This window comes from Pseudopodoces humilis, chromosome 1 (assembly GCF_049639895.1).
Source record: "Pseudopodoces humilis isolate 2021_Gansu_Grassland_sample_001 chromosome 1, ASM4963989v1, whole genome shotgun sequence".
Classification (NCBI taxonomy): Eukaryota; Metazoa; Chordata; class Aves; order Passeriformes; family Paridae; genus Pseudopodoces; species Pseudopodoces humilis.
The window spans coordinates 134,967,407-134,990,217 of NC_142200.1; the positions used below are offsets into that span (position 1 = coordinate 134,967,407).

Below are 22,811 nucleotides of genomic sequence, written 5' to 3' on the forward strand. Positions count from 1 at the left end.
TTAATCCTAAAGGCTGGGTCTAAAGAAGAATCTAAAATTATGCTGATGCATCCAGTAATAATAAGAATGAAAAAGATCTATACCACTCCCATTCAAAATGAAAAATCCAACAGAAGCAGCATCTGCTAGCTAAGAACGCAGTTTTTAATGTCAGTATTTTGTCAAAAGAACAGAATTATTGTTTTTCTGATGAACACAAAAGCTTCTTCACTGTTTTTTGGTTATTCACTTTCAAATAGCAGCAGATAATATAGATAATGCTAGGGAAAAATAAAATCACTGCTTTGGATCCCCAATAGAAGACAATTATGCTAAGACATTGTATCTAATTCCCTTAACCTAATGTGTTAAAAAAAAAAAAAAAAAAAATCATTAAAAAGAGTTGTTTTTCACAGAGATGAGTCCAAGAATCAAAAATCCCTAGTCAGTATTTTCTAAATACTTCTTACACTAAATTCAAGAGCACAGAGAGTCAGGTGTAGATCAACTTCCGTGTAAAATGATCCACAGACATCCAGACTACAAAGGATTAAATCAGCCACAACAAAAGAAAATCCAGCCCAACAACAACAGCAGGACAAAGACAACAGAGGCATTGACTACTTGGACAGAACAGGAATGCTCTGCCACCATAACTCTCTCTTCAGCAGAAGACACTAATTCATCACATATCCAGCATTCAATATAATTTTATTTTTTTCTACTATTCCCAATCCTTCCTTTGGTTCTTTTCCTCTTCAGTGCCCTTCCCATAAGCTCCCTGTAATTCCAACCCTGTTTGTGTCACAGCACACAGGCAAATCTTTCTGCCTTCTCAGATTCTGCTTCCACAAACCTTTTCATTCATATGCATATTACCATCTTTACTCGCAAATTCATTTCTTTTTATTGCTATCTCTTCACCTGAAACAGCTTTCATCTACTCTCCACCTGTCTCAGAAAGCTTTCACCATACCTATTCAGCTGAAAAACTTAATTTTTCCCCAGAAATCACTCTTATATGGACTTGCATCCATATTCTCTCTGTACTGGATTCCAATTATGTTTTATACTAGAAAAGAAGAAGTGTTTGAAAGGTGTTGCAAATGCTACATGTCTATATACGTAACATCACAACATTATGTGGAGTGATAACCAGACAGAGTTATGTAACACAGGCTTACCCAGAGGGTTAAAGAAAACTCTGGCAAAAAATATTACATCACTGTGGGCTTTTTTACACTCATTCTCCAGACCCCCAAACAAAACAGACTACTCTTCTTCTCCACTGAAAAATATTTTTACTTTTACCAACCTTAAGTTATTTTAGATGAGAAAAATCTCCCATGCCTCTCAACCTCAGGGTTTACAGGAATAGCAGTCAGCTACCTGGCATGGTGTTTTTCATCACCTTTAGGAGAGAAAAGCATTTGATGTACACTGAAATAATTTAACTCACCAATAAACGGAATTGAAGCCAAAGAGTCACCAGGTGGGCTGGAACTTGATGCTTTCCTTTCCTCTATTCTTTTTATGTGGACTTCTCTCCGAGCATCGTTAGGTAACCAACAGGTAGTGTCCGAGGCTGCCTCTTGGTCATTTACAGCAAGAATGTAGGACTGATGCCTCAAAGGCTGGGGAGTTTGATGGCCAGAAGGTGATTTGTCCCGCATGACCACTGCATCTTTATCATTTCCCTGAACATCCATTTGCAGACTTTCAGACTCACAAACATCTTCCCTTTCAAAACCATGAGTCTTTTGTCTGACAGAACCATCTACATTGTCAGAGGTAGTTAAACACTCACTTGTTGGCTGCACAAGTTTGGCAGAAGCTGGAGCCAGAGAGGAGGGCTGGATGGTTTTACCAGTTTCTGTTTTAGGATCTGGGGCACCTTCACCTCGGATCCTTGACTGTTGGTTTAACAGACTGCTGTGATGCAAGTGATTTGCTGCTCTTTGGTCTTTGCTGGCAATAGCATCCAGGCTCTGGTTAAGGGGATTCGATGGTTTTGCTGCATAGGGAGCTGAGTTCTTCAGAGAACTACTTTTAGAACTTCTGGCTGGTGTGAGAGACAACCTCTCTTGTGAAACACCTGCAGATTTTGAAACTCCCCCAGGAGTTTGCAAATCACGAGAAGGTTGTAACATTTTTATATCTGGCGAAACTTTATGAAAGCGAGAACCAGGCAGAGAAGCTCTACTACCTGTTCTCCTGTTGTCTGAAATATAACTATTTGGAGAAATAGGAAAATTCTGCCCTCGAAGGGACATATGAAATGCATGTTGTCTAGATCTGTCATAAATACCTCGCCGATCATCTTGTTCAGTAAATCCTGTCCATTTGTAAGTCTTTCTCCTATCTCCGTTTGCATCTGCAATCATATTCTCAGAATGAAAATTTTCTAGCACTTCACCCTGTTTGCTGAGATAATCCCACGACCGAGCCCTATGATTTCTAGCATTGACTGAAGGCGAAGTTAGAGTATCTTGTGAAGCACTTCGTGGCCATTCTTTCATCAACACGGGATCTTCAAGCCTTTCCTGGGATACACTTCTCTGCCGGATCTGGACAGACTGCGGAACCCTGTCGTGAGAGGTGCTCCTGCGCCGTACCTGAGAAGCAGTGCGATTTGGCACCACCTGGTTATACTCAGTTGTGTTCTGAGAAGCTGCCCTTAAGCTATCTAACCTTTCCTGTATTGTTCGAGAGCCATACATGTGCATGCGCCTATTATCAATGTACTCCTTGTAAGTTTTGTAGGTCTTCCAGTCTATGTGCTGGTGGGAGGTTGGAGAATTGTAGTGATTAGTAGAGACTGAGGGCGAGTCTGTGGCTTGAGTAGAAGGTCTAGTGCTTGGGATGCCTTCTGGACATACTACATAATTTGAAGCTTTACTTACTGTTCCAGTTGTATCAACTGGTCTTGTTATTGGAGTCTGGGGAAGTACAATGGCAGTGGACACTAAAGATGGTGGTGATGTGGTCCGTGCTTTTAGACTGGTTTGATCTTTTAAGCCATATCTTACTTCTTCTGTCCTGTGTGATGGACCAGCATGGTTATTTCTGCAAGATGGCAAATCTACAGCCTTCTCAGAAGGCACAATAACAGTCCTTACAGTTTCATTGCAAACACACACGGCCGTATTTGACTTTGCAATGTCTGTTGGTGATGGAGGCACTTGTATTTCCATTCTGTAGGCCCTCTCTGGCTGCGTCAATGCCCGGACTTGTCTACTGACTTGCTGTTTCCCCAGCGCAAGGTCAGAAGGGAGCTTGTCCCCAGCTTGTGCCTTAACAGAGGCTGTGGATGTCAGGCGTGGATAACATATTGGTGGTGGTTCAGGTATGTTGTGGGCATTTCCACTGTAGGCTTCGTTGCCTTTCAGGTAGGCATCTTGGGAATATGCCTGTGGAGAGAAGATTAAGTGAGTATTCAGTAGTGAGGGAGATGGAAAAGTTTTCCATCTAGTATTCGCATGATCAAGCTTCAAGGAGGGGAACACAGGTTCAAACTTCACACTCCCTCTAACTTTTACACAAAATGTTAGTTCAAAAGATAAAACCAGCATTCCATCCTCTTAGTAAACAGAAACAGAACAAGCAAAATCATGACATACATTCTCTCTCTCAACAATTAAAAAACTGATGACCAATTGTAGCAAATACTGCTAGTAAGGCACTGAGTCGGGTTTCTCAAAATCCACAAGCACATAACACAGTATTTTTCTCCCCTTTAATTCTGCTTTCTAACATGATACTTCACACATATTTCTCACTTAAGCCTCCCATTGCTGAAAACTGGAATTTCTCAGCAATCAATAGGTTAAAATGCTGCATAATAAATTCAAGTAGCACTAGAAAATTCTCTATACACTTAGGGTATAAAACAACTCTGTTCACTTAATGCCGCACATATGAAAAGTACAGACAGATAAATATACACACACTCTTCTACATAAAAGCTACTGTTTTCTAGATACAATGAATAAATTGAAGCAGTAATATATTGTTGTGAGCCAACACCCTATATGTCATCTTATATTTTACAGGAGACAGCAAGCACATGGTACACAAATTTTACTGCAAAAATTATTAACGATATTTAGCCATTTTTAACTTGAAGGTACAAACAGTATAAAAGAAATCATACATATTCACCACTGTCCATGCACTACTGAAATCCAAACTGAGATCGCTAATTTCCCTAGTGCACTTTGCATCTTCATGCATAACAACCTGACTCTTAAGAAAAAAATGGTTATATTACACTTAGTAGGTTTCTGCAGCATTTCTGAAAGCAGCACTGGTCATTGTGAAATTAACAGAACATTCAAAATAATAAATCAATGAGAAGCATACAGCATACTTAAACCATATTCTATTATTGAAAAACTTCAGCATGACTTTGTTTAGTTTCAACATAATGAAATAAAGAGCCAATGCAGAGCCTGCCAATGTATCAGAAGATAAAATAATTTCTCAGGGCTTTTACACGCTTAGGAGTGCTATCATATCACAGCATTTTCTGTTCAAATCATAACATGCTCAATTCCAGTATATTAATGTGCTCTGTCTTAACAGCAGACAGTTATAAAAGCCCAAGTGCAGCCATAAAATTAACACAGAGCAAAGTAGAGAGGAGGGCGAGGCATTTACAATACTGCTGCAATGTTACACCGAGCATTAGTGAAGTGCAAAATATTAAAGCACATTGAGAGAAAACAGACCAAATAACACAGGCACAAACCACAAATCAAGAGATCAGCTTTATGAAGCAAATTCAGCTCAGACTATCTAGCTCATTTCCAAACTTGCCGTCTCATTCTTGCTTCTCTCAAATCATTAAGAAAAACATGCCTTACAAAACCATCAGAGAAATGGCTACTGTACATTTCTTACCAGTGCTGTGACATCCTTTGTAAACTGCAGCTGGCAGAAAACAGGAAAACACAGTAAAAACTGCTTACAGATGTAAAGACAGAATTATCTTGTCATATTGATGTTGACTACAGCAAGCTAAAAATACAGCTACACTGATTTCACTGGAAGGTACCAACAGACATAAAGGGCAGTAGAGCATAAAAAATAACTTCAACTTCCTTGTGAGCATGTCCATCTCAGGCTTTTATCTGCTCCTTACATTTTTCCTGCACCTTTACAGAAAGCAAAATATGTTTGTGCCATTTTTGCCTTGGTGCATCCCTACAGCTGCCTGCAGAGAGCTCTAGCTCCGTGCAATATTTCCCTTCCACTACAGCAACATTACTGTCTCTCATTTCCCTGGGCTGCTACCATCCATCCCTGCTTCCTGGTGACGAAACAAGGGCTTTATTATGCATTTAAAACAGCACGCCCCTTCCTCACATATATCCGAACATGACCACAAACTGTCAGCTGACTGCAGCTGCTTTCACGCTGTACATCTGAAATTAGAGGAATGATGCTGCAGAAACACTCTCCTCATGTGATCTGTAATTTTTTTTTTCCTCCACTCATACTAAAAATCAGGACAAGCTTCCACTGACACATTTGATGGGGAGAAGGAGCATCCAAAGGAACATTTCTAACATTTATATAATGTGTGTATATATATATATATATATATGTTAATGTAACATTAACATTTCTAAACCTTTATATAAATGGCTATTTAAGATCTTGATGAGCTGAAGAACTAAAAAAAAAAAAATTGAAGAAATTCTGAAGACTCGAAAAACCAGACTGAGTGAGAGACTTCTGGCATGCAAGACAAAAACCATCATGTACTGCATCCTAATCAGAAAATAATTATCAATTTATACAGCTGATAACACAGCTGATATCCCACCTTCTCTAGGATGTGCACACATTACACCAACAGAGAATACCCCATTTATGTTTTTGTAAAACACTCCCCTGACAAACAATGCTTCATTGACTCTGACAGCAGGAAGGCTAAATTCCGAAAGCTGGTGTGATCTGATTGTGGCTGAAGACTACGAGTATAGAAATAAGTTCTCATCTCTTGACAACATTTATCACGGGTATTAAATTATCACCTTCAGAAGACAGCATTCCCACAGGGTCCAAAATGAGATCAGATAGGTTTTCTCCTCCCAAAAAAAGTATGTTTCCATGATTGCAGGTATATCCAGATAGACAGACTGCCAGTTCTGTGTAAGACAGTAACTGGAAAGTTTATTTCTCCTCTCAACCTCATTTCACCCAGTACTCAAGAAAGCACTGAAACAAAGCAGAACATACTTCCAAGAAAAAGAAAGTTTATAGATGGGACTGTGATATTTCCACAAAGAATGTTTGATATCTTTGCTTCATAAATCTGATTAAAGGCCTATGGAAAATAATGTAAATTACAGAGAAACTGATGCATCTGTCCTGTAAATGTCACACTGAAGGATGCATTATTAGCCCTTTCACTAATGAAATATTTTAACTACTTTAAGCACAAAGTGGTGAGATTTTTAGAAGAGGTTTAGATACTAAGAAATGTGAAATACACCAATATATTTATTAGTTCATACATTGTTTTGGTATTTAACATACTTTGCAACCACATAAAGCACAGCTTGAGTATTACTCTCTCTCTTTAGTTTCTCTAACAATAAATTATGTGAAAAATGCTGCCCTAATCTTCAAGTGATTGCAACAGGACACATTCATAAAAATGTCATTAGGGTATGACTGAATTTAAGTGTTTGTAGTCTTAAAACAAAAACCAAATCAACTAAACAAAAAATGGCTCGCAACTTAAGGGAACAAAAATATTTTTTTAGTATCCAGATTAGTGATGGTCCTGATTCAGACACCAACCAAACCATTTCAATTTCCAGAACTGGATACTCAGCAGTTATTCAGAAGTCCCAACATGGTCCAAAAATTAGTCTAGATGTTTCATGAGCTCTTTTTCACCTTCTCAAAACAACAGCAGTTTTAAAAGACTACCATACAAATGCAGCAATTTAGAGTGACATTAACTGCTCTGATGGATAACAGCTCTGCAACAATTACTAGAAGAAAATTGCTGCTCTTACAGTAAGAGCTCAGTGTGTTTGTAGTTTTTGGGTACCATTTCTTCCCACCTTGCAATCTGTTTTTGTTTGCATGAAGTTTGCAAACTCCTATGGTAAAGGATTAATTTCTTACTGCGAATTTGTAGAACCACTCAGGATTTAACTCCTAAGGTAATACATTCATGCCATATAATAGGCAAAGTACATTTTAAGCAAATATACCATTTTACAAGGTATTTAATTAACCACCTGAAGGTGAGATGAAGGGCTTTGGTCCCACATCTACTCCCTTGGTTTTACACTATTAGATGCTGGAACAGAAACAGCCAAATGAATGAGGATTTCTCTGGGAAAGAATCAGGGTCAAACCCTGTACTCAAACTGACCATATCACACACTCATTGGCCTAAATCCACGAAAACATGCAGCCCTGTGTTTCACTGAGGATGGGTGTGCTTCACTACACTTCACTACAGGATGAATAACAACACCAGTTTCAACAGCACTATTCACTAAATTGGTGATAAGCATTTCGATGAATCAGAAGCTAATGTGCTCATTAAAATTAAAGCTCCTTGCAAGACTGAGCTTGAGGCATTCTTCTTTCCTTCTCCAATCAGTTTCAGCTTCAGACTGAAACTTCAGGCTTTCACTACTAAATTGTTCTCTTCCCTGGTCTTAACTTAATCTCACAGTCATCATGAGTATGGAAACTGCACACCAGAAAAGGTTTACAGCTCTCTTAAAAGGAAACTCTTTCTAGTTACAGTTTGTTCTGGCAAGAATGTTAGTAATACAGCTCAAGTGCTTTCATTTTACTCTGAGACACCTAAAGACTGCAGTCAGATAATGTTATTTGAAAAAAATCCAAAAAATGCATACCCTTTCTTCCTAAAGGCAGTGCATTTTTAGTGTACAGAATTTAATGCCTTAAGCCAAATAAATTTTATTTTCAAATACAAGCTGTGTAAGAGTCTTACTTGTAAAGTCTAAATTGTGGGTAGGAAGGTTGCTGCAAATGGTATTTTCTAACATGCAGTGTTCAACAACAAAATTTAAGTTTTTTCTTCTAAATCACTGTGTCTTCACACCACACCCTGCCTTCCACTGTACTTGCTGCCACAGCTTTAATATTAACCTCTGTGCACATCAGTAACTGTCAGCCCCAAATCTGGAAGTAAAAAAGCGTTCCAAGTCTTTGGACTAAATGCAGCTACTTTGAAAAACATCTCCATCTTTATTAAAAGATTAAGGAAAATGAAAATATTTCATAGTCTGCCATGTTGCTCCACTAGGTCTGATGCAACTGAACAGTTTCAGGAAGAAAAACAAAATTAAGCTGGCAGTCTTTAACACTGAAGCCATCAGTGGACAGACCTGTAGTCAGAGACACGAGGCTACTGGAGAATGTAAAACTCTAGGATACATTTCCTCATTTAAGTTATTTTTCTTTTTGATGTTGTTGGGGGGGTTTCTTCCCTTTTTTTTTTAATTATAGATGCACGACTGGCAATTGGTATTACAAGGCCTTGAGAGACACCAAATCCCACAAAAATTCTCAGTTCAGAAATTAAAATGCAGCAAACTCTTCCTTGATGTACAGACCTGCCAATATACTGAATGTTTCCACATCACCTGACTAGAAAGAAGGAAAAACAAAAACGTTTAACTTTTACTCATTTTCCAGGTCATTCCCATCCAAGATTTCTGGTTCCTCTATTATCTATGATGAAAGAAATATTTCTGTTCAAATGTGACCAACTTTCAGTTACTAATCTGTAGCTTCATTGGTCTGTAATTCTGAGGAAAGATTAAAATTTCACTAGATTTATCAAAAATGTAGTAAACAGCCCCCCTTTTATTTCCACCTTTATCATTATTCACAGAATGCTCAATAACATCTTTATGTAAACAAAACTGCGAAGTTCTTTTGCGAAGGCTAAAGGCACATTTCAACAGAATTGGACGCTAATAAAATTTAATGGTGACAACACCTAAGACCAGAAGTAGCCTCTTGCCTTTTGGGGCAATTCCTGCAAGGAAAGGTTTTTTTAGAAATTAAACTATTGGAGGTAGTTAGGTAAGTTAGGTAAGATGAACCTTTGAGTGAGTGTGTAGTGAGAAAAGTGTTAGAAAATGAATGGTAAAAAAAAAAACCTTACCTATAGTATGTATGTTTATACACAAAATAGTTCTATACATCTCCAAAATTGTATCTACATATAATTACCTGTAATAAGCACAATATATAATGATTAATATGCTACATTACAAATAACCTTCCAAATAAACGGCTCCAATGCAGATCATATTAAAGATACCATGAGTAGTATTTTCAAGTGTCTAGTAATTAGAAATTCAGTGACTTGTGGGCTGTTCTTTTTTACATACACAAGGAATAATTATCAAGTAAGTACATTCCAGTATGAAACGCTCCCAGAAAAAATGGTCAAAAAATCCTGCATATGGAGGACATGCTAACATGCATGTGTTAGACACAACAAAGCCTATTGACAACACTCTTAATAATGCTCATCTGTAAATAGGCTTAGAAAACTCATTATGAAGAACCTTTACATTCAGTGTTTTCCACATAGAACAAAAAGCTTTTGAACAACTCGAAAGTTGTCAAAATTTAAACAGTATTTTAGTATTAAACTTGTTATCCAAAGGCTACAAAACAGCAACAATTTCACTGAATACACTTGAGAAAAATGAACTATTTGTAGTTGACCTAAATGCATCTTCCCATTTGCATGAAGTCAGCGGTACTAAAACCTACAAGACACCAAAATTCCGTCAAAAAAGGTTGAGAATTCTATAGAAATTGCATATAGATACATCAAATCTGAAACACTGAGGATAACATGACAAAAATAATCCTCCTCTTCCTAGTTTAAAAAATGGCTATATATACCCAGAAATGCTTCAAAATAATCTCTTTTGATAAATTTAGGTAAATTTATCACAACTTTGAGGAGAAGCATGAAAAAATCTACTACATACACAGCTGTCAAGAGTTCAAGATTTTGTTACGGATATAGATATTTTAAATATCCTTTTCCCCATCCACAAAGGGATATTTTCAACATCACATCAGTGAACAAACACAACAAACAAACAAAGACACTGGTTTTCATTCATGGCAGGATTTCACATGTAATTCCCTTCCAAGTAAGTATTGTTCACATGCCACAGAGGGCAAAGGCCTGTGGATTGGACCACTTCATTGTTACTATTGATGAATGGATTTGAAGCCCTGTTTTTAGGAAATTCAATATAGCAAGAGTTTCGCAGACATACGGGTATTTCTGCAGACTAAACCCAAGGTTTATAAATAGCAAACTAAGGATAGAAACAAGCAACTGTGTTTCTAGCCCTCTGCCATCAGCACGTGGAGTAAGACTGATCAATACTATAAAATTCAGCACAACCAGCATAGTTCCTGAATATAATGAAACTATTCCATCCTCATTGCACTAAATATACCATTTATTAGCTCATACTACTATACCCAGCAGTGCTTGGTGTTCTGCTGTTTTTACAGCATAACAATATGTAACATCAGTTTATAATGAATGACACTATTTGAAGACATTTACAGTGACATATGTCACAGAAAACAACCAAGTTATTTAACATTCTATAATAGCTTACATAACACAACTTCAGGGGGGTTTTCCTCTATTATAATTCAGAGGAATTGCACAGATTCTTCATTTTACTGAAGTTACTGAGAATGTACAGTTTCAGAAGTTCTAGAAGTGCTAAAATATTTCTTCCTGTGTGGTAGGCTAAAACAGATACAATTACAGGCCACAACTGACAGACTCTGTTGTAAGATGCAACTCATTTTTATCATCTGTTTCTTCGCAAGTTGCAGCTCAGCCATCAAAGATTGACACTTGAAATATATAAACTGAAGTGTTCCATGGCAGGACTGAATGAACAAACCCTGCTATCAGAAGTAATTTCCAATAGGCCCAAGTACACCCAGTGCTCAGCCTTATGGATACAGGAAACACCTGTGCCTCCATGGCTTTCCTTTGGAAAATGCTGGGTGGAACTGGAAGCCCTCAAGAACAGTTCACTTCAACCCAAAAAAATGCATCTTAGCAAATAGTAGCATAAAATCCTCCTGTATCATGACCCAACCCAACACTGAACAACTGAAGGAACTCATACAAGCTATAAGGTCAATGTAAAGCATTTTTTGCAAAATGGTGACTTCACCTGTCAAACCTAATCCTCTTTCCATCTTCAACAGAAAAACCTCACATACAAAATTCACAACTCTTACCACACCTTAAAACTCAGAAGAAACTTTTGTATAATGATACCTGAAGATTTTTCACAGAACACAATTTTTTTCTAGACCTTCCACAGGCAGGCATTTCTTCTCTTTTCTTTACTCCTCAATCTCCTCAAGGATAATGACATTATTTTATTTTTGTCAATATCCTTTCCTAACGCGTAATGGCAACCATCGTCTTTTTTTGGCCTCTGCCCCCATCTCACCTGTCAATATAGGAAGTTACATACAACCAGTTATTTCTCATCTCTACTTCACCTGAAGTTTTCACTTTGTGTTTCACCAGCAGAGACCTTTTCACCCAGAAAAATACAAATGTTTAACTTTAAAACTACAAATCCTGCCTCGTCTAGATTCTTACACTATTATGGCTACAAGACTGCAATAGATGCATATGACATTCAGATAATTTGTATGTTAGCATTATTCTTGCATTTATACATATTCACAGTTCCAATTAAAAAAAAAAACAAAAAAACAAACCAAAGAAATCAACCACCAAAAAGCACCCCAACAGCTTTTCTCTCCCACTTATTCATGCAATCAAAATTCACACACTGCCCCCAACATTTTCAGTGTTGGAATACTGAAATATGTTTTCATCAAATGCTCTCAAAATATCCCTTCTATTCTAATAATCTTGGCTTGTTGTCCTAGCTGGAGAGTTCCTGTACTAGCAGCTACCTTCACTTTAATGCAAAACAAAGTTTTTTGGGTTTTCTTTACCCACTAATTTGATCTGTAATAATGGAAAACAACTACTGAAACCCTTAGGTTTTTTTCTTAACACAAAGGCATCTTACTACTTTTGTGTGGATTAGAAAATATACTTTTCCAACTAACAAGAAAATCTATCCTGCTTGTCATCTTCTGCTCTTCTCTGCTTACAATTAAAAATAAACTAGAGCATATCAATATACTAGGTGGTTTTTTGATTCTTCACAATATGTGCTCACATATTGTGTATTATCTTTTGGACTTAGAGACACGAAATGAGAGATCCACTACCTTACTACACATGCAGGACCTCAACTAAAATCAGGAACAAATAGGCACTAGTGCAACAAAACATTTACAGCAGTCACAATTAAAAAAAATCTGGTAATAACCACTGGCCCATTCATCATACTTCTTAATCCACTCACAATTACTGAGTTATTAACAAAGGCTTCATATGCTAGTTTTTGAATTCAAATTCTTTAAAACTGGACAACCTAGTTAAAGGAAGCAATCCTATTCATAAATTCTAACATAATGAAATTAATCCAAATTACAGTAAAAATATGAATAAGATGTATTTTTTAACATGCTAGAAATACATGTGAAGGCAGTACTCCTCATATTTGGATTCCCCTGAAATTTCAGGCATGGCAAAGATATAGGAAAATATCTAAGAAGTTACAAAGAGATAAATATTAACTCCAATTATTTGCTGATAGCACACTTCAAAGCCTTTGTAACCAATAACAGAACATTTTTGTTTAGGCAATATACTCTCTGAATAGAAGCCTCATAAACATACCAATTGAAGGATGTCCTCATCTTTTGGCATAACACTAAGTTCCAATACGCTGTCACTGAAAGAAAGAGAAGAAAAAATATCACAGATGAACTTTTGGAGATTTTCAATTCTTATTACAAAGATAAACCATTTACTTCCATGGATGAAAACTGTTCAAAAACTCCAACACTCAGCTATTATGACAAATAGTGACACAACATAAGTAAACACTGATTTCCACTAGAATCTTAGGAAGCAAGAGTAGAAGAAAAATCGGAGCCAGTTTATTGAGCCAAGACACTGGTTTGGGCAGTTTTATTTCCTTCCAACTCCTAAGTTACACTACTTGTTTGGAGCATCTTGTGACCCATCTTTGAATAAAAACTAAAACTTTCCTCTTTCTTCAATTTAAATCTAAATTATCTTAGCACTCTTTAAAACTGCTGTGGTGATGTCATAATCACTACATCATGTGAAAAGAGGAGTAATACCAAGGCAAGTACTGACCTACACCTTCCCACTCCAATCACCTCCTAGCAGAATCACCTTAAACAGTCATTCAGATGACATCTGAAATATGTATGAAAAGTGCTATTTGTAAGTGCTGCATTCATCAGTCTGAGCTGCTGAAAACAAAGGCAGTAGCAGCACAAAGATCCAGGAGTCTGAGCAGTTCAATCAGTGTGACTCAAACACAAGCAAAATCAGGACACTAAACTTACAATGTACCAGCTACCCAGTTGAATATTTTAAAAACAATGAAATCCACAGTTGACATCTACCAGAAAAAAGGTATTTTTACAAGCAAGAGAGAAGCATATGCCTATAACATTGGATACAGAATAGATGAATTTATTATCTCATTGGAGATAATGGAATAATCTGTTCACATTCATTAAATGTGAAGTGGAACAGGTACAGAGAAGGGCTACAGTAGGCTAATGTACAGTCTATTATAACAAGGCCAAAAAAACAAAATTAAATTACTGTGACCTTTATTTCTAAATACATGTCAGAATTAAAAAAAAAAAAAAATTAGAAAAACCTAACCAGTATCAGCTTAAGAAAAAAAGGCATCCAACCTAACTGGGTATGTCAGAAATCAGCTCATCTGGTACTGAACAAGTACAATGCATTAGGTGAGGAAAGACAAAACCAGCACAAACATTGGCCTAACTACAGGGCACACCAATCAGTCACTGAGAAGGACCTCAGTTTATTTCTGCAGAAAAGAAAGCCATCATTTCAAAATGTAATGTGTGATTTATTATGCTTCCTTATATAAAAATCGTTTCTATTTTGTGGTTCCTCTTCCGCTTTCTAGCAACCACAGACATAAGGCTGAATTCCAAAATAGCAGAGTAAGGGTATTTGGTTTCACAATCTTTTAAAACCATTATTCATTTTGGAAAAGAGTGTTCTCCAGGCAGCATAGAACGTACTTCAGTTTTAAGACTAGAGATCAGCAGTGATTCAAGTTTTTAAGTCCACACATATCTAGGTAAAAGTAAGTCTTCAAAAACCTTGTGAAGATTATTTTAAAACACTGAATTTTAAGAAACAATGGAGTACTGACTTTATGTGCGCTTAAAATAGCATTTCCCATATTGACTGAATGCATAAACAACTTGAGGCATTTTTAACCAAGTGTTCTGATTTCAGTACTACACATGGATAGCATGTATGTACAAATCATACCAGGCAACTGCTTACTTGCAGTTGCATTACAAACCATACTCATTTAAGTATTTTGCATGCTTCCCCTCCTCCCCCTTTTTAAGAAAGTGATTAAATCCATTTACACAATTAACATATTTTTAGAAGACATTCAGAAGACTAAAGGGTTCCATTCAGAAACAGTGTTTTATGTATAATTTAAGTAACTACTTAACTATTCTATTCCTTTTTGCCTGAAGAACCTTTTGGAGATTATTTGCACATTTCTTAACTTTATATTTTGTGACATGCTTTCAGGATGTTTTATAATTTTCATATCAGAAAGTATCAAGGAAGACTTCTGGGTTATTGTATAATATAATGTAAGTGCAAACTATTAACTAGAAAGTGTTAATAAGAACCACTACAGAGAAAGTGATAGTCTACACTGGAGCTCCAGACACAGTACTCAGAACTCTCAGAGATATTTACCATTCCAATTACTTTCATTACACATTCTGAGAGTTAAATTCAAATGTCTTGATTCCAAGTCATCAAATTAAATCACTAATCATAAAGTCTATCTGCATTATTTTGTATTAATGAAACAGATTCAGTAGCTAAATTCTGTACATTTCTGAGTAATCCAAACACTTTTAAGAACAGTTTGAAAAGCGAAACAAGCATAATAGACAATCATTCAAATTCCCCATTTAAGAAAAAAAGCGGGGAAAAAGAGAAGTTGCAAATCAGAACCTGTTTCTTTTATTTGGAATTATAAATAATTTACAGAGTTTATGTTAGCAATCAACATATCTCCAAGCTGATTACATATGTAAACAGATAAGAATAAATTCTTAATGGACCAAACCAGCAACTGTTGGCAAAGAGTAGGAAATGTAGAGTTAGAAGTGTAATCATGATTAATCTTACAGGACTGTAGTTTAACTAAATTCTGGCAACTCTTCTGAGGTGTGCCTTTCATCTCCCAGAGGAAATAATCAGTGTAACTTTAGTTTTGCTATCTCCAAGCAGAGGAAAATAGAAAACATTCTAGACCCAGCTTGAAACCTTTCCAGGAACAGTACAGAGCACGGCTGAATTATATCCCATCCTTAAGTCCCACTGAAAGATACAGGTATCATTTCATCTAAAGCAGCTAAGTTCTGATGTCTGCAGCATTATATAATGAAGACAAGCAGCTAAAATTGAACAACTTTATAGAAAAATAATAAGCAGCTATAAAAATTGAGCCACAAAAGCAATCTAAAAAAAATCTGCCAGCCTGCACTAAGTTTTATTGCAAACAGCTGAACAGTGAGCAATAGAGAAGCCCTTCCTTTAGAGAAGATGAAATGTGTTGTAACCTTAAAAACTGTTGTGAAGATGAGTAAAATGACAAAAGAATAAGCATTTACACTCATCAATATGTTTGAATGACTAACTAAAAACAATAAAAGTACAGCAATTAAAATGTCTAGAAAACCAACATACAACATATTAAAACTATAAAGGAAACTGTCTTTAGTCAAAAGTGTTTCAGTTGACAACCCAGCCTTTCAAAGGGCCTTTCAGCAAGCTGCTTTCAAAGGGCCAACTAAAGAAGCCAAGGTGTGTAGGATGAAAGATCAGCTAAGACAAAAAACACAGCAAAAACTGTTTCACTGGGTGTTTTTAATGTAGAAACTATAAGTACATTGAAGAGTGAATTTGCGTAAGGCCAACCTATCAAGAATTATTTAATCAAACAATGAAGATAAAACCTGTGGTTTAGCAACTTCCTGAACTAAGGATTTATAGGAAGTGGGCTGGTATTATCTGACCACTCAATCACTCTGTAGTTCCAGTGCTTTCACGGAGTTCAAAGAAATCTTTACTAAGTATTATCATAGACGATAATGGCATTACAGACCATCAGTCTGGCCCAGTCTGGCAAGGCTAATGCAAGAGCAGCATGAACCATAATGCAATTTTATTTGCCATGAAATGGCAGCATAAAGAGTAAAAAATTTATGTTCAGACCAAACTGCTCTGAGCTCAGAAATACTGTTTTCAAGCAAAGAATGAAAGACAGCTGATTCTTCAGTCACAGAAGTACTGCCTGTAAGCTGCAAGATACACCTGTGATGTGGAGTCTGAACTCTCTTTATGGATCAGAATTAATATTTATCTGTTTATCCTAGGAGGTTCAGCTGTAGACTTCCTGACAGTTGTATATGCTGTATAAAATTCTCAGTGATACACATGACCTTTTGTTACAATCTTCTGTGATGTATGCATCTGGCTCGAGAAAACAAACTGTTTTCTCCTAACAAACAATAGCATCCCTTCATCCTCCCTGCTCTCATGGAAATCAGGGGGTCGGATGCAGCAGTGTGCTACACCCTTCCTGCACTAGATAATCACTGACAAGGCCTTGTTCAGGTGTCCCCAGTTTATCCACAGCAGGCAGGGGCTCAGTTCTACTGAACAGCTCACTACCTACACTCATTGAAAATAAAGGCAACTCACAGGCACACCTAGAGTTAAGAATCACTGACCACATGGACCACTCAAAGATGTGACTGGTCTCTTTTCCTGGATTAAGAGAGTTAGTTGACTGATCTACATAGCTGGGCATACACTATACCTTGAGTATATATTATTGTACAATAGTGCTGCTTGTAAAAAGACAAAATGAAGAAACAATACATGGCTAGTGTTATGTCCAGTGAAGGAAATAAAATGTCATCTGTCCAGCCCTTGTACAGACAGCATTAACAACACAAAACGTGTTTCAGTCTACCTTATCCATCACATCTCTAAATACAGTTTTGTTGGTTATTAAAAAAAATCAAAATAACAACAGTCACCCCAAAAAAAAAATCAGAGAGACAGAAACTATCCAAGATGTACACTTTTTAAACAAAATCTTGAATAAAGACATCACTGAAATAGGAAGATCAGAATCTGATTTTTCCTTCCTCAAACAGTAAGCATATCTAAGTTTTAACACATGACGAGCCACTAAAAATATGACATGCAAGATGTACTTAGAAAACATTCTTCCATGATGATCATAATAAATCTTTTTGCCACACAACTTAGTATTATATTGGAAACTTGTTGCTATAGAACAGAAGTTGACACCAAGAAAACTGTAAAAATGGAGCCAGACATGAGACATGAAAGAGTATCTAGACTCATGCATAGACATGATTTCACAAGTGCTTGTGAGTAGCAGAGGAAGTAAATATTAGTATTTTCTCAACTCTGAGCAAGGTTTGTAATTTGCTACAAAATAGAGGAAAGCAAATACTTACTTACTGCAGATACTCTGCAGGTGTGCACTAGCATAATTTTTTTCCTTCACCAGATATGCTGATTTCTAGTTCTCAGATCTCATCAGCAAGGTGGATTTTATAATCTTCTCTTCCAATTGACATATGTATGTATACCTAATCTGTCTATTTTCAGGTCAAACTTCCTCTGTAACATTTGGTTATAGTGACAAGTGTTGAAAATAAAAGGACTGTGGTACAATTCAGCACACCTATTCTCAAACTTTCAGTCAGCAATCAGCAAATATATGAAAAAATAAATAATGAAACTGAGTGTGTATTAATGAAAACTTAATAATATGATGACTTTTCAAAACTCCCGTAAGTGGTCATTTCATGCTCAGTATAAGTGTGGCACATAATGATAATACTATTATCTTACCTGTTCTGTATTAAAGCAATGACTTGAGAATATGTCTTCCCAATAACACTTTCTCCATTGACTTTTATAATTCTGTCACCTGTAGAGGGAAAAGTTTTAACTGAAATTAGTCTAGATGTTTTTTAAACAGTTTTTATTTTGTATTTCTGTATCTCACAATAATCAAGAATACCCACATGTTAAATGCAAAGTTAGTCTTCCTCAAAAATAAAAAAAAGGTTTCTCCAAATATTTTGTTACTCCTTCCTCACTGAGAGTTTCATATACTCTGATAAATTGTCAAGTATATCGTGTAGTGCTATTTTTAGCCTGTGATGAAAAACCTACCCTGTTCTTTTGACCAAATGGTATTTAAGACAGCAGAGCAGAAAGCTATCTTGAATTTCCTAACGAGGAAAAAACGGTCTGAGGGATTACAGGTAGGGAGCTTCAAAAAGCTACTAGAGAAAGAAGAGCTGAAATAAACGACCTGTGCAAAGTGAAGCAAAAGAAGTGGCTTTTTCATCACTGCTTTAGAAACTGAAAGCCCTTTTGTGTTTCTGGCATGATCAAATCAAAGTAAGGAAAACGCTGTTCACTCTGACTACTCAGCCTGTATTGCGGACAATAATGCTTTAAATGCTTGTGCTCTGTGGAGGGTCCCCATACAGACCCCATGGATTAACAAAGTACACAGATGTGACTTTTTAATTTTGTCTGCACACATGAAGTCAACATAATGCCAATAAATTGGTGTGATATTTTCAACTTTATAAAGTTAACCTATTTCCCCTTCATCCCACCAGTTAACAGCTTTCTTCCTGCCTGAAAGACCTCGGAGTTTTGTCTCTTGCTTCCTAAGCAATGAAAGCAAGCTTGGTGGCAACAAGCTCTGAACCCTGCCCTGGCTAGGTCGTACTGCCAAACTTCCCCAGAACACACCAGATCCTTCTCCGGGACTTCAACTGGCTCTTTTCCAGGTTGTTTAAGAACAGCCTGTAACGTGGGCTACACTGCCACACATCTTTACTCAGTATTCCCACTAAAAACTATAATTAGGAGTATCATTAGACTAGATCATATAATTTTATCTATACTTGTGCAGCTTCTATTTTTCACAGAAGCAGACAAGATTACACCCAGCAGTGACAAGGGCCTACTTGAAACACGCAACCGATGGATCTGCCAAAAGATCTGATGGGGACACACTGCAGAACTGGTTACATAAATGACATGAGCACAGACAACTCTGCAAGTACAACTTTGTTCTGTTTCAGATACCTAGGAAGGGAAAGTCAGTGCCTGCCGTGCAAAAAAGGATAAGAAACATGAAGGCTTTTTCTAATCGCTCTCCATCAGTCTGGTGGCCTGCTACATATTTTGATCAAAGTAGAAATTAATCGGAATGCCCTTTTAACATACATTTTAGTTCTTTCTATTCTTGCATATAGATAAATGACAGCATGAAGATCAAGACATGGGTAATATAGATCTGTTTTGGCTGTTTGTATTTCAATATTTCTAATATTTATGAACTCCCTGATAAGTTATTTTCTTAATGAAATTCCATAGAGGTTAAATATGGAAGAAGTATTACCTTTCTAACTCTAACAAAGATGACTTTACAGGAGTGTTCAAAAATACTTCAGAATGGACTCTTATATTTAAGATACATTTCTCTATTGCTCAAAGTTGCAAAATTATTTCAAGTCTTTTAGTGAGAAGGAGCCAAGTAAGCTCTTGAAATGGAGCTCATTTATCATGGGTGATGAAACTTATGTTGAAACTTTCAGTATTACAAAGGACCCTGCAGCAGTGAAATAAGAATTAACAAACATAACTTCCTAAATTCATACCGAATATTCAGGTGTTTTCATTTGTGTGACCATGAAACACAGCAAAGTTACATTAGAAAAAGAAAATTACAGTTGATTCTACAAAATAAGAAATCTATACAGTGTCTGAATGAGAGGTTAAGCAATCTGATTATTCCCTGAGTGCTTTACAGTACCAAGACAGAGTTGTAATAATATATTTCACCCTAAAATTCATAAACAAGAAATACTGGCATGACCTAATTAGATGTAATTGCTATAAGCAACGTGTTTAAGAAGAATATTCTAGTTATTAAAAATGTCTTCTCTCATTTATTTTCTGCTCTTAATTCTGGGCTCCTAAAAATCTGTTCTATAACCAGAAATATTCTCTACAGATTTCGTGTCTCTCAACTTGGCAGACACTGAACAGAGTAGAAATTAACATGGTTCCTCTGTACAAATTCAACATATGCTGCGTTTTATCAAGCCAAAATATCTTTATATAATAGCAATCAAATTTTGCCAAAGTAGCCCTTCTCTAAATAACTATCTAAGGAGGAGTTAAAAAAAAAAACAACCAAAACCCTTATGGTGTACAAGTAGCATCCAGAACTGTTTTTAAACTGATCAGCCTAGAAACTTCTTATTTCTTTAGAAAGAACACACAAAACTTATTCTATTCTAGTCAAATTGAGGTACATAATTCTTTTAAAAATATTATCAACATTCCATTATTGACACAAGCACATGCCTTTCATAGAAGTTATGCCATATTTTTAAGAAACCTGTGTTCATAGTATCATCCACCTGTGTATGTAACTTTATCACATGTAAGATTTTCTATTCTAATACAGCATTTTTCTTCTTTCAGCACTTAAGTAAAAGTATAACACAGTTCACAAAAGATCTTTTTTTTCTTCTACCCAGTTTGATTAAATGAACAATTGCACAGTATTTTGTAAGAATAGAGAGATGTGGACTGTTCCTATTTGATTTAAAGTAGGCAGAGTAGAAAAATTTTCCTTTATGTATGAAGACCTGAATGTTTTCAGGTTATTAGTTTGTCCCAAACCAAAGAAATACAGGTATTATTTTCCTTTTCTGCCTCTTCTTCTTTAAGACAGCAAATCAAAAAGACTAAGACTTTGATGCCTTAATAACCAAATCAGTGCTTCCAAGGTAAAAAGCACTGGAAGACTGCTTAAAAGCTTCTAAAGGAAAGAACAAGGTTTAAATGGAAGATAGAACTATATAGTAGCAACTTATATCACATGTACTTTACATCATGTGCAAAACCATGCTATGGAACAGTACCTGTGCACAGCCCAGCTTCAAAAGCAGGTCCACCCTCTTTAACTTGTTTAACGAATATTGTATCCATTGGCTCCAGTCTATTTCTTTGTTTTCCTGAGAAAGAAAGGATATCTCTTAATAGCATTTCATTATACTGCATTACAATGTTTGTAGTTCCAAAATATTTTGGGATGCAATCCTACTGGACTCACAGACAGATACAAAGAAATAGCAATGTAATGGAAACTGAAAAATAAAATTTTAAAATCTTCCCTTAGAAGAAAAAATTGTAACATTGATTTACAGTTCTCATGGACCAGAAAAGTGATTTTCCAACAGTGTTTTTCAGAAACCCCAAGATGAAGTCTAAAGTTTTCTCGAAGATTTACCAAGGTTCAAGAAGAAATTTATAATTCAAATTATATGCACAGTGTATGTCTGCACATGCTGCACATCTGTATATACACAACTTTAAGTTAATCTACAGTAGTTAGAAACCATGTACAGCTGTATTTTCTTGCTTTCTCAATACACACAATTTCTATACTCCAGAAACATAGGTACCTTTTGGTTTTACATGCCTGTCCCCAAAGCTAAGTAATTCTTTGTTAAGTAGCCACAGCTTATGAAAATTGAGATAGGAGGATGGGTGTGTGTACAGTAAAACAAAAAAAACACAAACAAAAAATGCCACCGTTATACAGCAGGCTAAAATACAGTGTCACTGTCCTACATTTGCACACAGCTGCAGTAAGCCATTTTACAGCATCTACACAGCTTCACCCACGGAATTATTGTGCCAGTGAAGTTAAAAAAACCAAAACCAAACCTCCCCCAAAACCCAAATATTCAACACCCCCACAAAGAAAACCACCCAGAAATAATGAAAAATAAATAAATAAATACATCCATAATGGCCCTGCACGGTCCAGTTCTCACAGAATCAGTGTCAGAACCTGAAACGCTACAGCCAGATACACCCAGTCTAACAGTGCCAGGGCTGGTTCTGATAGTCTTGGTCACTCCCAACTCCTGGCTCCAGTTACTTTCCCTGTTGCACACTCAGCTAAGGAAGTGCCCCCTTTGGAGGCTACGTGATGAGCCGGCCCAGGGAACTGACACAGCCCAAAACTAAGCTGGGTTTGTGTTCCAGTTTAGCAGGAAACCCCAGCATCGTGGAGAAAGAGAGGCTTAAAGTGCAGGAAAAGAAGGAACAGCACAAGAGAGTAAAGGAATTGCTTAAAACTGGCATTGCTGATAAAAGAAACTCCTTAAAACTGGAGTTATTAGGTTCTCATCATTTTTGGAATGACTGACCTTGGACTTGGGCACAAATGGCCCTCCTTTTGAAAACACTTTCCCCACAGCTTTAAATGTCCTACTTAAAATGTTTAATAAATCACAGTAGGGATTTATATTTATTTCAATATAAATAAGGTGCCTCCTTAACCTCTTTTTTTAGTTCAGCTTCCATGTAGGCAAAGTTCAATTGAAAAACTTTAATAAACTGCAAAAAAACAGATCACCCCCTGACTCTGATTCACATTTGTCAGATCCTA

The 22,811-nt window shown here is 36.4% G+C and overlaps 1 protein-coding gene across 7 annotated transcripts in view; it reads right to left on the reverse strand.

Moving 5' to 3' along the window:
- ARHGAP21 (Rho GTPase activating protein 21) overlaps positions 1–22,811 on the reverse strand; it is a 113,995-nt gene that overhangs the window by 27,938 nt on the left and 63,246 nt on the right. For 6 of the 7 annotated variants that reach the window (XM_088052140.1, XM_014248602.2, XM_088052154.1 and 3 more), the window contains 5 exons: positions 21,274–21,366; positions 18,164–18,242; positions 12,827–12,881; positions 4,882–4,911; positions 1,439–3,389 (listed from right to left, as the gene is read on the reverse strand). In XM_088052140.1, coding sequence (XP_087908266.1) covers positions 1,439–3,389; positions 4,882–4,911; positions 12,827–12,881; positions 18,164–18,242; positions 21,274–21,366 — 2,208 coding nt within the window. The remainder of the gene's footprint in view (positions 1–1,438; positions 3,390–4,881; positions 4,912–12,826; positions 12,882–18,163; positions 18,243–21,273; positions 21,367–22,811) is intronic. The other variant, XM_014248604.2, reaches the window with a different exon arrangement.